The sequence below is a fragment of the Archocentrus centrarchus genome, chromosome 16 (assembly GCF_007364275.1).
Source record: "Archocentrus centrarchus isolate MPI-CPG fArcCen1 chromosome 16, fArcCen1, whole genome shotgun sequence".
Taxonomy (NCBI): domain Eukaryota; kingdom Metazoa; phylum Chordata; class Actinopteri; order Cichliformes; family Cichlidae; genus Archocentrus; species Archocentrus centrarchus.
Window position 1 is genome coordinate 21192881 of NC_044361.1, and position 16885 is coordinate 21209765.

Consider the following 16885-nt stretch of genomic DNA (forward strand, 5'->3'; position numbering starts at 1 on the left):
CTCGTGTTTTCTTGTTGTGATACCGCTACACACGCAGCGTGGAGACCGTTTCCCCACCACCGCCAGCGGTGGTCACGCCCCCGGAGGGAGGGAGAGAGGGAGGGCAAAGCATGAAAAAAAAAATTTAACTAAATGTGAGAACAAGCTATGAGTTATGCGAAGAAAAAAATATGAAGAGTACATAAACACAGAGTTTATAATTAGGTAATGTGGCGTAAGAAGAACATTAGTCGTTAACATTACTTCACCCTTCACCATCTAAAATGTCTCAGGATTTAGTGGGTGGTCCACTCTTCTTATAGTACGTATTTCACTGTTATTACTTGAAATACGTTTTGATGATGAAAGTGCTTCTAAATAATAACAATATGTAAGCGAATGAAAATGGATGGATGGAACTACATAATTGCTTTGCAGTTCAATTTATCATATCAGTTATGTCATATTTCAAAAACTGAACTCAAAATGATGTGTATGAGAAAACAACAACAGCAGTCAAATACGTTTTAGATATGTGAAATCTAATAGGTCAGTGACTGAGTAGGTGACATCAAAAAATACAATACAGTATGTGCCTGAATATACTTCAGTCAATCAAGTGATCACTCAAGGTTAAAGGACTAACTGACAAAAAAGAGCGATAAACTAAAAATTTCTGTTTTGTGCAGCAAATCGAAAAAAGTGACGTAAAAGAATATTTGAGATGGGGCTAAAAACATAATAAAGTATCCAAATCCTAAACATATTGTTATTATGAAGTATATAAAGTTCTAAAGATAATGAACTATCCTATTAAGGTTATTTTTTCCATCCAAAAAAAAAAAAAAAATGTGATCTCAACTTACAGTGAATGGGTTATTTTGATATGATTTAAAATATACATTCACCTATCCATCCATTTTATCTGGACCCAGGCTGTGGGGGCAGCAGTCCCAGCACAGATGCCTAGACATTCCTTTCCTTGGCCAGCTTGTCCAGCCCTTCTGGGGGTACTACACTATATGTAAATATATTATCTTTGTCACCAGTACAGATACAATCTTACAGGAATCTCTGTGTCACCCAAAAAAAGCAAAGAACAAAAAAATAACTGACTGATGAGTCTCTTGCCAAATGACTAATATACATATATACATTTCTATTTTCTCCGTAAACAGCTGCCAAGCAATGCAGCTCAAGGACTGAACAACATAACAGTGAAATGAGACATAAATAAGTGGAAAAAATAAAAGTTTAGAATATATCTTTGAAGAATGTGTAATTGTGAAAAAGTGGTGCTAAGCAAACGATGTTAAAGGAAAAATTTGTCATGTCAGATTTATTTATCTGTGGGTTTGGTTATTTTCAAAAGGCTTGGATATTCCATTGTGCTCTCAGACATAAAACTACCCAGAGGACCACAGGACTCTAAAATATACACTGAACCTATATTCAGGATTAGGGCTTGTGACCTTTACAGTGATAACAATTACAGTGGCCCTATTATGGTTTTCCTAATTTCTATATTCCAGTTGTGGAAATGCACAATAAACATGGTCAAATAAGGAGATCAGCATGTACATGTAATCCCACTGAGCCAAAAGTGCAGGCTTCACACAGTGTTCTTCTCTTTCATCTGTATTATGCTCAGCCATAGCCAGTATATTTAATATAATTATCAGTGTCTGTGAGCACAGCAACCACACTCATCTGCCTTCTCTTTGCAAAGGGGCAGCAAATCAGAAACAAAGAAGCAGCAAATCCTAAAAGCAAGAGGCCAAAAGGCTTGTTTAAGACAGAGGATGAACCTTGGAGCCCAGTATGAGATAAATATGGATTATTTTGATCTGTGAATCATACAAAGCTTCTTTAGTGGGGTCCAGAACCAAAACTGTGGAGCTGAAAATAGATCCAGTATATTAGTTCCATTTTAAGGTCTGAGATTTACTTCTTCATTTAGATAAAGAAACAGGGGATTAGGAAAAAAAAGAACAGAAGGGGGAAAAATAAGTCAGATTCAAAGAAAAATGATTATGCAGTGTAGTGATTAGAGTACAAATATGTACCATGTTGGAAATATTTCCTTTATCCAGGTTCCAGTGCTGAATTCTTTCTTTTTATTCTGATATTGACATCTCGCTGGATGAATACATATAATTTGTAGCCAGGAAACACATACTACAGAAGTGTTTCTTGGGATGTTGAGTTTATATTCTAAAGTCAAAGTTAATGCATATACCGGAAACAATGAGGTTACCCAGCTTTTACATTGTTTGTATGATTTAATTTTCTGTGTGACTGTCCCCACTCTCCATTCAATTAGATGACACTGGACACTGATGAATTTTTGTTGCTGAACGCTAGCTTGTTTGCTTAACCTTCTCAGTTCAAGGAACAATTCAGACTTGAAAGAGCAGATAAAAGTGGGGAAACTACACAAGATGTTTTCTGTGTTTGGCATATCAGGCTGTGGTGATGAACAGCCCAGCCCAAACCCCATAACAAAGAGGGTTGGTTCCACCTCTCAGCAAATTCTCCAAAGGGTCTGATCTATTTTCTACATCCCACATTTGCCCTACAAATGTCAGCATACCTGTACAAATAAGCAGTGGAAATACCTCCACTCTACCACATACTCAGCTTCATGTTTCCTAGAAAGAAAACCAATAAACCTCTTTCAGAGACAGTTGTGCATCATTATTCAAAGAATCCTTTCAGAGTAAACAACCATCCTCTGGAGACTTCATATCATTTGACTACCTGTGTGCTTTCATGAAGTATTGTTCTCATATTTTATTATTTATGGGACCTCAAAAACTATTTTAAAAGGACTTTTTAAAATCTATTTTAAGATATGGGGATCTGAGTTTGTGTACATTTTTGTTAATCTGGAGAAGGAGCAGTTATGCCTGTAAACTACAGGAAATTCAACCTTTCAACTTGCTTTTTTAGTCATACCCCTGTTATTAGATTAGCTCACACTACCTCTGTAACCATCAAAGATGTTGCCTTGTTTGATCATTTCTGTGAGTTCTTTGATGTGTTTTTTTTTGCTTTATGTATTCAGAACAGATCAGTGACTAGTGCTGTTCTGAAGCAGGCTATTTAAAGGACCGCAGGCGCTGATCTGTCACATTCTTTAGTTGATTTGCTGAATAATATCTATACAGCTAAACATTAAAGATATGTCCTCACTGGCCACTTCATTAGTCACTCCTGTTCAACTGTTAACACTGATATCTAATCAGCCAGTCACATGGAAGCAACTCAGTTCATGTAGGCATGCAGGCCATAGTCAAGACAACCTGTTGAAGTTCAAACTGAACATCCACATGGGGAAGAAAGGTGATTTAAATTGTGCTGAATGTGTCATGGTCGCTGGTGCAAGACTGGCTGATCTGAGTATTTCAGAAACTGCTGATCTACTGGGATTTTCCCACTGAACCATCTTCAGGGTTAACAGAGAATGGCCCAAAACAGAGAAATATTCAGTGGGTGGCAGTTTTCCTAGCAAAAATGCCCTGTTGATGCCAGAAAGGAGAAAGTAACTCAAATAATCACTCTGTACAAACAAGGTGTGCAGAAGAGCATTCCTGAATGCACAACATGTTGAATCTTGAAGCAGATGGGCTACGGCAGCAGAAGACCACACCTGACAGCTAAGAACAGGAAACTGAGGCTACAGTTCACATGGGCTCAATAAAATTGGACAATAGAAACCTGGAAAAACGTTGCCTGGTGTCACAAGTCTTGATTTCTGATGCAACATTTAGATGGTAGGATCACCACAATCCTGCCATGTAACAGTGGTTCAGGCTGCTGGTGTTGAAAACGCACTGTGTCACAAAACTCAAATTACCTCAGTAATTTGAGTTTTGTGGTTTACTAAACATGACAACAAGTTCATTATACTCATATGGCCTCTGCTGTCACCAGATTTCAATCCAATAGAGCACCTTCGGGATGTGGTGGAACGGGAGAATCGCATCATGGATGTGCAGTTGCTGACAAATGTGCAGCAACTGTGTGATGCCAGGACCAAAATCTCTGGGGAATGTTTCCAGCACTTGTTGAACTGATGCCACGAAGAATTAAGGCAGTTCTGAAGGCAAAAGAGGAAAGTGTACCTAATAAAGTGGATTGCTCCAGTCAAACAGTCACCAACAAACAGAAAGTACCACAGAACCTAAATAAACTGCTGTCTTCTTGATATAAGTGTGGGAAGACTAAAAGGAAATGGTGCAAATGCAAAGTTTAGATCCATTAATAAATATCCATGAACAGATGATTTACTCATATGGTGCTAAAATATGTAAAGCAAGGCAGTCTTTTTTTTTTCCTCTAACATTATTAATTCAGTATAAGCAATACTCTGTGCTATCCACAGTTCCCTAGAAGGTAACTAAGCCTACGCACAGTTGGCACACAAACTACTTTTTGTGGCTACAAATTCTGTGTACAGGAGAGATGACAAAAAGAAGTCGTGCAGTATGGACCTAATACATGCTTTTATTTACTTGTGTTCATTTAACTGCTTTGCTTCAGTTTACATTTTTACATCAGTTATTAGGGCCCGAGCACGAACTGTGCGAAGGCCCTATTGTATTTGCTCCATTTCTTTTTTTTTTTTTTTTTTATTTTTATTCAGGCAAAAGACGTGCCTTTTTGGGGGCTTTATCATATTCAAAAACTCATGAAACTTTGCACATGCATCACACCTGGTGAAAATTTACGTATTTTAATGGCCTGGGCAAGGGCCAGCCAAAATGCCTCAGTAGCGCCCCCTAAAGTCGAGCCCCACCACTGTGTTTCACGTACATTTAAGAAACTTGCTACACATATGTATCCCATCCATACGCACAAAAAATCCTCTTGGAGCCACCACTGTGTTTCACGTACATTTAAGAAACTTACTACAGTTATGTATCACATCCATACGCACAAAAAATCCTCTTGGAGCCATGCTCTAAACCCAACAGGAAGTCGGCCATTTTGACTCAAACATGCAAATTTGGCGATTTGCACCCTTCAGACTTTCTCTAATAACTCAAAGGTTTTAGAAGTTATCAACTTCAGATTTGGTGTGTTTCATCTACACACCAAGGGGAATCTACGTTTAAAAAATGGTGAGTTTTTGACCAGGGGGCGTGGCCCTTATGCCCCCCTGAATTTTGATCATTCGCCATGAAATTTTGATTGGCTCTAATTCATACCTACATAATCCAATCTGGATCAAACTTTCTCAGTAGGATACGCATCCGGTCCTGAATACATACATATGACAATATTTAATAACAGTCGCAGCGCCACCTAGTGGTAACAGGAAATGTCATGTTTTACACTTTGAGGTCCAGCCTCACAGTGGTAGAGCAGAATCATCTCCAGTTTCCCCTGGAAAGCCTTAAGGAGTTGGGCTTACACTGTTTTCAAAACCATGAGCTTTTGCCAAAGGGCGTGACCCTGGCGGGAGGGCAAAGTTTGATGTTTCACCATCAAGACATAAAGGGCTGTAACTCAAAGACACATTGCCCAATCTGCCTCAAACTTTAGTGGTTTAATAAACCTCCTGCCCTGAACACACTGATATGCATAAAATCCATAAATGTTAGAGCGCCACCTAGTGGCAGCTCGAAATATCAGAAAATGGCAAGTTTTTGGAGTAGCCCCGGAGCTACATTTTATCTACAGCTCTGAAATTTTGTAGACTCATGTAACATCCTAAGACGTACAAAAAAGTCTCTTGGACCCATACCCGAAACCCTACAGGAAGTCGGCCATCTTCAATTGAAAGTGTCAATTTTTGCCATTTCCATGCCTGGTATTTGAACAAACTCCTCCTAGGGCATTTTACACAGTGAGACCAAATTTGCTCCACATCATCTAGACAAGGAGCCCATCAAATATTGTGGAAATCTTGAAATTAAATTAAACGGTGTTTTCACACCAGGCCATTGAATTTGGCCTTCATTTTTCTCCCTCACCACCAAAATTGTTTGTGCACTTGTTCGCACATGCTTTGTCTGATCAGCCCGAAAATTTAATCACTCCTTTACACACCCAGCCTAAATCCATAACTACAGATTCAAGACTCTAGGTGCAATAGAGCCCCCTACAGAAGCAAATGAAAATTTGTATGACCGTCCACAGAATTAGGTTTGCTCTGAAATACATGAAAATATCTTTCACCATTCCTTACAAAATCCTCATCAGTTTAATAAGCCTCCTGCCCTGAACACATTGATATGCATAAAGTCCATAAACGTTACAGCGCCACCTAGTGGGAGCTTGAAATATCATAAAATAGCAGGTTTTTTAGCTAGCCCCAGAGCTACATTTTATCTACAGCTCTGAAATTGTGCACACTCATGTAACATCCTAAGACGTACAAAAAAGTCTCTTGGACCCATACTCTCAACCCTACAGGAAGTCCGCCATCTTCAATTGAAGGTGTCAATTTTTGCCATTTTCAGGCCTGCTATTTGAATGAACTCCTCCTAGGGCATTTTACACAGTGAGACCAAATTTGCTCCACATCATCTAGACAAGGAGCCCAACAAATATTGTGGAAATCTTGACAAAATATTAAACGGTGTTGTCACACCAGGCCATTGAATTTGGCCTTCATTTTTCTCAATCACAACCAAAATTGTTTGGGCACGTGTTCGTACATGCTTTGCCCAGTCTGCCTGAAAATGTAATCACTCATGTACACAGCCACTCTGAACCCAGAACTGTGGATTCAAGGCTATAGCTGCAAGAGCGCCCCCTACAGAAGCAAATGAAATTTTGTATAGCATCCACAAACTTAGTTTCTCGGAAATGTATGAAAATGTGTTTCAACATTCTTGACATCATCCTGATCAAAACAGTCAATCAGACCCATGCCCTATTTTGCATGCTGGAGCCGTGACCACACCCCCAAATATTCCATTGCGTCTATGCCGAGAGCAAAAGATATCTTTTCCTATAAAAGAATTCAACTTTCTAGAGACCTTCTGTACACCATCACGATCACAAGACCTCCGAGTGCGGCACGGGTCGACGAGCGCCACGGGTCGACGCGCGGGGAGTGCGAGGGCCCGATATCACCGCTTGCGGTTTTAATTTTCCTTTTATCTTATCTGCTTGTTTGTTAGGGAATACTTTAACAGATGTTCCTGTTCTTTCTGGGCTTGTCTGTCTATGAGAAGACTTGCAGCTCCCTCTGCTGTTGTACACATAGACCAGCAGGAGGCCATGCACTGACGCTGACTTTTACCAAAAGTTTTTTTAAAAGGCACATAATAAAATGACACTGATTAAAATATTGCTTTTCTTGGTAACCTTAGGATAAAATATAAAAATGAGTTTTTTAAAAACTCAAATTCTGAGTCACAAGAAGAATTCAATCAGTGAAATTACAGTTTATTTATTCAAGTTAATCCCACAATAAAATTTTATGTTTATCTGCATATTAGGTAATACACATCTTTTCTTTAGCTAAATAGTTTTATTTTCATGATGCCTGGACATTAGGAGTCAGAAGAGTCAACAGTTACATTATGAGCCAGCAGCGGTGACATTTAACAACCCACACTTTCTGTCAGTGTGATCACTCACCAGACAGGCCTGAAAGATGCGGTATGACTTCCCCACTGTGAGCAACATTGTGGGCAAACCTACATTCTGCACTCATAACAACAGCAAACAGCACGGCAAGGTTAATAAGTCTGACTGTTCAGCTGCGCTTTCTCACTTTCAGCATTAGAGACATTATCTTTTTTGGGGGAAATAGTGTTGCACTCCATTATATACAAATTCACTGTCTCAGAATTGTCATTAAATAAAATAAGCAATTATGAAAATATCAGTCTGCGCAGTATAGACAAGTGTACAGGCAGTGCTTCAGCCCACCAAAAGGAAGTTAGAAAGTTTGACGTCAGCGATGTCAGAGGAGAAAGGCAACAGGAGGCCACTTCATTATTTGCACTGCAGAAGGCAGATCAGCCCAACCAGAGCAGGTATGAGTTTTGGACTCCCAATTACTTCTTCTTCATCCCAGTTTTTTTAAATATTTAATCTGTTTTTTTCAGTTTTATTCAGCTAGATTATCTGAGGAAAGGTTGGTTTTATACAACTGTGAATAGAAAACTTTCTATATGAAACGAGTTGCCTGTGCTACATCTTTTTATTTGTGATATTTGGAATGATTTTAGAGGAAATGTAAAATGTAACATTTTGTGGATTTTCTGTTTTGTGTTTTCAGCTCTGTCTTTTAAAAAAATATTTAAAAAATACCCACACAGTCCTTTATGACTCATTGCGATAAGCGTGTGTCAGAAAATGGTCAAGGCTACAATTTTCGATTATTCTTAATGCTGAAATTAAAATGGATTCAGATTCAAAGGACAGAAACTGTAACACAACCTATATGTTCTACACTTCTAGAAAATGTAACACAAGACGATATTTGGTCTCTTTGTCTTTCAGATACAGCATAACTGAGCTGACCTCCATGGCAATGGCATATAACAAATTCTTCACCACTCTCCTATTTGTTCTTTTCAGTAAGAAGGATTTAATAGCCTCTCTATTTTCTTTTTGCACACACACTCAAAATGAAGGTGGTCTTACACAGGAAAGTAAAACCACAAACTGTTGTGCATGGCGGAAACTTGTTGCAGTAACTCAAATATTCTTCTTTGTTTTCTCTTTCTTTAAGACCTGACTGTGGCTCTCACTGGTAAGTACATAAAAAAAAAAGATCATGTGTCAACTTCATGAATGCATTATTTATTAAATGTAATGTTTAAAAAAAAAAAGAAAAAAGAAATGACAAAGGAACTGTAGAACTAGACAACCAGGCCTGATGACTCAGATTTTCCTTACATGTCTTGGGTTTTTTTTTTTCTTCCCACTTCATTTCTGACTGTTTGTCACCTTTTGTACTTGTCAGACAGCACAGTGTCTTGCTATAGGATTGAGCCAGGAACTATAGCAGGCATTATCTGTGCAGATGTGTTGCTGACCCTTATTATTGTCATCGTCACCTACCGATGTGCCAGTTTTCGGCGTCAGAAGATTGATAATGGTAAGATCAGTGTTTGTTTTATTTATTGTGAGTCACACTGCGCTGGAGACACAAACTGCTTTTCTTTAATGCTCGTGTATAAGAGTATCTCTATATTATTACTATACACACTGACCTATTCTGGTATACGTGCCTTTAGCGTTATGTGCGTGTATTTTCAGCTAATAGGTTTTCTCCCTTGTGCTGTCTGATTTCTTCACAGCTAACAAAGTGTACATGAATGTCCGAGCCAACTGCAAAAACTGAAAGGATGGTGCCCTGCACGAAAACACTTTCAACTCTTGTATAAAACTGTGTTCACTTTTTTTTTAAATCCTGTTTGAAAACTAAGAATAGAAAAATATCATTAATTGTTACTTTTTTTAATAAACATAAGCACATTGTTTTGCACATTTTACATTTCTGCTTGGCTTATGAGGCTCACAGTAGACAAGTCTGGTAGTTCCTGTTAACAGTAACTGTTAGAATCCCGTAAACAGGATTTCGTCAATGTGGACTATGATTTTAAATATATTACAAAATTGAATAAGATGTGCATCAGTTTGTTTCCTAGAGACTAGAGAAATTTTTTTTGGCATGATTTTGCCCTAATCAGCCCACAAAGTACTGATAATTTTGATTTCCACTGACTACTGTACCATATAGCATTTTGGTCACAACAAATTACACAGTCTCTGTAAAGGTTTTTAACTTGAATATTTCCTTTATCAAGACTGGATGTGTGATTTAAGTGTTTCCTTAACATTTTTGAGCAGTGTATTTTAATGTTAACCACATGCAATTTTGACATTGAATGTAACTGAACAATGCAGCACCCTCTGCAGTTGGATATTGGTAGCAAAATGAATTGATCACTTAATTGACCAGGACCTGGAGATGTTATGTAAATATTTATATTATAAAGTGCTAGAAATATATGAACCAAAGCACAGATCTAATGGTTGTTGTTGTTTTATAATCCATAAACCCTGTCAAACTACCCATTTGACTGTGTATAAAACGTTATGTTATGAAAATGTACGTTTCAGCTTCAGTACATTAATAAAACAAACACTTTGGTGTCAGTTTTTTGTTTTGTTTTGTCAATTTTTCATTTTCTTCCTGCTTTCTTCTTCTTTTTATCTATTTTATCTTTCTGTACTTACCTGACATTTAAAATTTGTGACCAGGAGACCTGATTAGATTGGGGCATGGTTCTGCTGTTTGTTGAGGCCGCTGTGGTTAAAATTGCTCTACTTTATCCTCTCCAGCAAATACAGAAAAACATGCTGACCAAAGCCATTTCATATCTCTGTGCTCTGTGTCTGATCTATACCTCTGTATACCTCTTTTACTTGCGAGTCATTTACTTTCTCAGTTTTGTGGACACCACCAACTTTTACAGCTGACCTTTTTGCGAAATCCAGCAAATATACTCACCTAGCAAGACATCAGACATATTTAATTTAATCCATTTTAAAAAGCGAACATTTTTACAATGTAATTATTTCATTAATTTTTTTTTATCTATAAAGTAAAATTAAATACAAAACATCAAGGATTCTTTATTAGCAGTGATCAGAATGTAGTTGAAATGCTCCAATTTTGTTTGCAACCTATTTACACAAAAAAGTGAAAAAACAAAACAAAACATAGGTCTTATTTTAACATTCATACACACTGATTTTTCAGATTTTTTTTCATTATATTACTGGGCCTTCTGGTTCCTCCCATAGAATTTAATAAATAATAAGGTGATTTGCTATTGAAACTGATGCATAAAGCCTCTTCCTTTCAGGCTCATAAAGCGTGGCCACAGTGGATGGCCCCACATATTTGATTTGGCAGATCTTTACACCAGATGCCTTTCCTGTCTCCTCCAAGTCAAACTGGAGCTCTTTTGCTTATTAGGCAAATGTGCAAATCACTACAGTAAAGCTACATGAACAAAGATCATTCACTGTTGTTGCTGTTGTGTACGTGTACATAGATGTACAGTATACATACTGTGTGTATGTGCAGTCAGTAACTTGAAGTACTTATTTTCTGTTTAACTTTGTCAGTGTCTCACATGGTTGTGAAGGAATGACCCACTCTTCTTTACAGTGTTGCTTCAGTTCATTGAGTTTTGCAGGGATTTGTCCATGCACAGCTATCTTAAGGTCCCACCACAGCATTTCAGTGAGGCTGAGGTCTGGAGTTTGACTGGGTCATTGATTCTTTTCTTTTTCAGCCATTCTGTTGTAAAATTTTCTGCTGTGCTTTGGATCACTGTCCTTTTGCATTACCCACTTTGGACTGAGCTGTAGCTGTTGGACAGATGGCCTCACATTTGACTCTAGAACACCTTGGTATACAGAGGGGTTCATAGTCGCATGCTGCCCAGGTCCAAGGCCAACTCATCACCCCACCACCACCGAGCTTGATAGCTGGCAGGAGGTGTTTCTGCCGATATGCTGTGTTTGATTTTCACCAAACACCTTGCTGTGCATTATGGTCAAACATCTTCACTTTGGTCTTACCTGTTCAAAGGACATTGCTCCAGAAATCTTGTTTGTTCAGAGGCAACATTGCAAACCTAAGCTGTGCTGTCATGTTCTTTTTAGAGGGAAGAGATTTCCTGGCAATCCATGCAAACAAATCATATTTGTTCAGTCTTGCTGATGATCATTTAATCAAGCATATTTAATTAGCAGCACCTGGCTGCAACTAACCCTTTTAATTTCTATGGAAGCAGTAAAGGTCTACATTCTTTTTCACAAGACTGGATTTGCTGCTTTTTACATATTTAACATTTGAATCATTTTCTTGTTTATTGATATTTGAAAATGATCAAATGTGAGTATCTTCATGACAAAAACAGTGAAACTTTCATTTTGCTGACAGCACAGCACAGTTATAGATAAACCGGTGGTTAAACAGTGGCTCAGAGACTAGGTAGCTGTGACTGTGGCCAACCGCCTGCACTAAACCACAGGTCATGTGGAAACGCTCTACACAGATACCATCGCACATATTTCAGCAGAAACTGAAGGTGTAATGAAACTGACCTAACACAGCTCTTTATCTTTGCCTAACTCTGAATTTTTACCAAAAACATTGCTAAAAAAAGTCAAAAAGAAGGCATGAATCCTGAAAAATACATTTTTATAAAGCGGCATTCCCACATTTACAAGAATGTGACATAAAAAAAAGACAAAACAGGAACACCAGCTTCCTCTTTTCTCAGTGGACTCACTCCTCTTCCTGTTATCACATGTAAGTGCATATGGCGACCTCCCATCACCTCACTGCTTGTGGCCAGTCCATCATCTGAAAACCCTCCTACCTTTCCACACTTCGTTTATGGGTATGAAAACATAGCAGCCTGAAAGAGAACAGAAGGACTCGTGGCTCTGAGCCTCAATGTATCATTTCCTCTCAGACCAGAAACCAGCAACTTAAGAAGATGTCTAACGCTCTCTGTATTGTGGGTTCGTTGTTTGGTGAGTGCTATATGGTTTTGGTTTTGAACAATTCTAGCAGTGGTAGTAAATGAACGCAGGCGTACTCACGATTCTTTTTATAACGTGAGGTTCATTTATTCTTTGTTTCACAGGCTCCCCAGAAGGACAGCAAGGTATCTAGCATTCCTAAGCTTTTTTGCTCCTGTGTAATGTGTGTTTTGGTTTTGTATTTCAATCATATGTATGTTTTTTTTTTTTGTTTGTTTTTTTTTTTTAACAGAATGTGGTTCCTGTTACCTGATAAACATGGGATCTGTAATAGGCATTATTGCCTCTGATATCATCTTGACCATCTTCATCACTATTTCTGTGTTTTGCTTTGCAACTCACCAAAGGAGAAGGAGGGAATGGGACTCACATAACGGTGAGCACTGTGTTTGTGTGCACTGCTGGAAGCTTCTGTGCTGGTCTCGTGCTGTTATGGCGAATGGGCATTAACCTGACACTTTTAAAACTGCTAACAGGCAAAAGAAGCGTGTCATCATCAGTTTCAAAGAAAATGGCAACAGAGGTCACAGAATCACCATATCAGGTAAAGCACAGACTGTTTACAAAATAAATAACTAAAAACACACCTAAAATAAAATAATACACATAATATAGATTATATGTATTACGGTACAATGATGCACTGCTTTGACTTTTTTATAGGAGTTACATGGAGTCCAATCAGATGTGTACAGTGAACTTCGGCACTTTAGGAAATGAATGAATAACATGAAAAGTGTAAAAATGCTGACAGTGTCCTGTTTGTAATTAGCTCCATTTTATGTAAACTATGATCCCGCTTTGCCACTTATGCTCCCACAGCATTATAGGCACAATGTGTTTATTTTGCACTGATTGATTTATGTTTTATTCAGTGTACTGTGTGGCAATGAATGTAATGTTTGCTGCATCACATTTTTGTTTTGCTTTTGTTTTTTGTCAGTCTTAAGATGTCTTACAGTATGTATTTGTATTTAACTAATTAGAAATTAAACTTACATTTTAAAACCTTTTGTTTTTTGGCTCAAGCAGATTCAGTTAGGTACCCAAAAGTCGTTGCTTCTCTTCATTTACAATTTAATTGATGATCATTTATTTTTCTAGCATTTCTCAAACCTACACTGCAGCAGAATATTGCTAAATCAACTTATATTAACACCCAACACAGGTTCAATCAAAACATCTTTATTTCTTACATTTGTTTGTTTGATCAGCGAACAAAAATATGTGTAGAAAATCTAAATTTGGATGGAAAAGTCCCAGTAACATCCATATGTGGAAGCAAAGTGTCTTGAGCTGACTCTCCTGAGTCAACAGACAGTGACCCATGATTCATAAGGAAGAAATGTAATCTGAAAATAGAGAGGAAAAATAATATTAAACCTGCAATCTGAGCATGTGAAAGAAAAGTCAGATATAGAAAACTGATTCATATTATATGAATGAAGTGTGAGGAATTAAATAGGGCAGTATGGAATGAGTGGTTTTCTGAGTCAGGTTGGCTGTTTAGAGATATACTTTAAATGGGATTAGATGTAGTGGAAACAGACCTCCATATGATCATCAAGCAGCAAGGCTCTTGGATGGAGCAGACAAGCTGCTGGGCCTGCGCTCTGGTGGGGCTAAAACACATGAAAGATAGGATCACAGAAACCGATTCATCCTTCTGGAAACAGTCACTGTATGCAATCAACATCAAAAGAAAAACATGTTCTTACCGACTGGATACGTTTCAGAGCTCACATATTCTCTGGTTTCTGTGGGAATATTAAAAATTGTGTAGACTTTTATTTCCCACAGCATAATTCCTGGAAGTACGTAATACCGAATATGGTCTTACCATCATAGTCTGTTTGTTTATTACTGCCTGCTGCAGCCAGGCTGTCGTTGTTGTCCTCCAAACTATCCCGGTCTGGAATTTCTCTGCTTTGGCCATGGACCAACATACCATTCATTCCATCAACTCTTCCTGGTCTTGCCCACCTTTGGAGACTGGTGCTTTGACGGACACCTTCCTGAGCCTTTGCTATCACTCCTTCTTCACTGTTAAGATCTGTCTGATCTCTGCTTGCTTTGCTGTCTCCTGAAATCCCACCATGCTCTCTGCTCCCATGGTACTGAACCAGCTTGCTGGTCATATCCATCACTGTCATACCATCTTTGTCCACTCTTGTTGTCTCCTTTGATGGAGCCTCATTTTTTGCCACAACTTTAGGAAATGTGATCTCATTGCTGTCAAGGTCTTTGGATTCATCTGGAAAGAATGGAAGTTGTTGCTGTACCATCTGCATTGACACACTCTCTGCACTGTTACAGACATTTTGGTTCATTCAGCTAATAATTTAGATTTACAGTACTGCACCTCTGCTTTCATCTTCATTTTTGTCAAACACCACGGGTTCTGAAATATAAAAAATATATCTTTGATGCATTTTTTTTTTTTTTAATTTGCATGACATCCAAATTGTCCACCTACCTGCACATCTGTTGGTCTCAGAACTCTCTGTAGATTTGGCATCCGACATATCTGTGAATGAGTTGCTATTTAAAGAAAATCTATAGTAATTATGTTTTTTTTGGGGGGTCCGTTTGCGTTTGTTTTTTTAATGATAACACACCATACTTCAGTGCTTTTATGTACTCTTTAAAAATGACACAAAAACACAAAAAATGTACCTTCAGAATCTCGCTCATTCACAGGGCTACATACAGGGTTCCTTGGTGCTGCATCAAACAAGTAAAAGTAAACAATGAAATGTTTCTGTTCTCTCTTATGCTCTCCTAATTATTTTTTATCGGGAACCAAAAGTAATTTGAGGATCTGAGAATATCTGAAAGCTGCATTTGAAATCACTGACCTGTGACAGCTGCAGGTGTGGTCCTTTCAGTAGCTGCTGTTAGTGCATCTATAAATTTTGTAATGAACAAATTTTGTGATCATTTCAAACTGCAGTACGAGCATTGTTTTGCAAACACAGCAACACACACAAAAAATAGCTTAATTAATAAATCTTACCATGTAGAAAGCTTAACACACTTTCCTTTTGGGCTTGCCCTGCTAAATAAATCATAAATGTAAATTTCGAATCCAAAAGTAACTGTGTCCTAAACATCAAGTGATGATTTATTCCCTTTTAAGATGGGAGTACCTTTGATAGAGGCTGCTACCACCATATCTGCAAACGGAAGCAGGAGCAGGCAACACGAGAGGCTGAAACAAATAAAGCAACAAATTATTCAAGCTTTTCATTATAAATGCATGTGCAGGCAAATCAAATCTAAACTTACATCTTCATTGTAGACTTTGGTTCCTGGCTCTGTCCGCTGTTTGTCAGTAAGAGCGCAGTTAGGCTTTTATGTGCTGCCACTTTATCCTGATTTGTGACCTTTAGTAGGTCTTGCCCCGGTTAATTATAGATTCTCACAAGATGGATCAAATTGAGTTTTAGTCAAAGACTATTTCTTTGTGTTGAGTAGTGCGTGAATTGCATGCAGAGGAGCAACAATTAGGCTACAGGCTCTGATAAGTTCACAAAGGCCTATTCATTTCAGTTCAGTATGACAACAATCGTTCTTAACATTCACAAAAGCCATTAGTCTTCCCCTCATTTATGCACTGATTACAGGTGGTGGGTTGCTTCACAGAAATCCCCCTATGGCTACGCCATGGCTAAAACCCTGCCACAGAACATGTATTGTTTTGTCACTATTTCACCATTGTCCGTTTACTTACTGTGGCCCTATAATGCTTCCATTAAAAACAGGTCTTACTGAACATCACAGAAATGGCTTCTCATAGAAATGTCTTAAACAGTGCAAGATTGCAGGTGAATCTATTTAGTTTGTGATCTTGTGTGTGTCCCTCCTTTCTATGGTTCTGCAGTACTACCACAATGATTTTAAAAGTATGAAAATGTAAATCACATTTAGCTCTTACAGATTGTTCATATTCTATGCCTTCAGAGTATGATCCAGGACAGTTTTAACCCAGACCATGAATTTCCTCATAATAAGTGTCTACAACAAATGTTGAACTGCAGATCTGTTTAGAATGTATAAATAGCCTTTCTGACGTTAATAAATGGCTGATTAATCCTTAAATAATGCTTCAGAGAGCAGGGAGAATGTATTTGTATTAGGTGCTACGTGCAAGCACCAACAGATGGACACCACATAATGTACTCACATTTATATGACACTCTTCTGTTCTGACTGCCCACTCAAAGAGATTCAAACTATGTTGCACTTTAACTACACATTCACACATACAGCACTTTATTCTCTGTGCTTTACCTTCCTCACATCCATGGCAAATTTAGCATTACTAACACAATTAACCTGACTTGCATGTCTTCGGACTGGG

At 38.1% G+C, this 16885-nt stretch overlaps 2 protein-coding genes across 2 annotated transcripts; both read left to right on the plus strand.

Moving 5' to 3' along the window:
* Positions 1-7893: 7893 nt before the first annotated feature.
* Positions 7894-10113, plus strand: hcst (hematopoietic cell signal transducer). Its single transcript, XM_030750611.1, has 5 exons — positions 7894-7979; positions 8449-8525; positions 8681-8701; positions 8915-9049; positions 9252-10113. Exons 2-5 carry the CDS (start codon positions 8474-8476, stop codon positions 9293-9295), a joined length of 252 nt encoding a protein of 83 aa, XP_030606471.1. The 5' UTR covers positions 7894-7979; positions 8449-8473; the 3' UTR covers positions 9296-10113.
* A 2199-nt stretch (positions 10114-12312) lies between these two features.
* Positions 12313-13476, plus strand: tyrobp (transmembrane immune signaling adaptor TYROBP). The gene is made up of 5 exons (XM_030750735.1): positions 12313-12513; positions 12627-12647; positions 12755-12898; positions 12999-13066; positions 13186-13476. The coding sequence occupies exons 1-5, from the start codon at positions 12477-12479 to the stop codon at positions 13240-13242; spliced, it is 327 nt and encodes a 108-aa protein (XP_030606595.1). The 5' UTR covers positions 12313-12476; the 3' UTR covers positions 13243-13476.
* The last annotated feature ends 3409 nt before the right edge of the window (positions 13477-16885 follow it).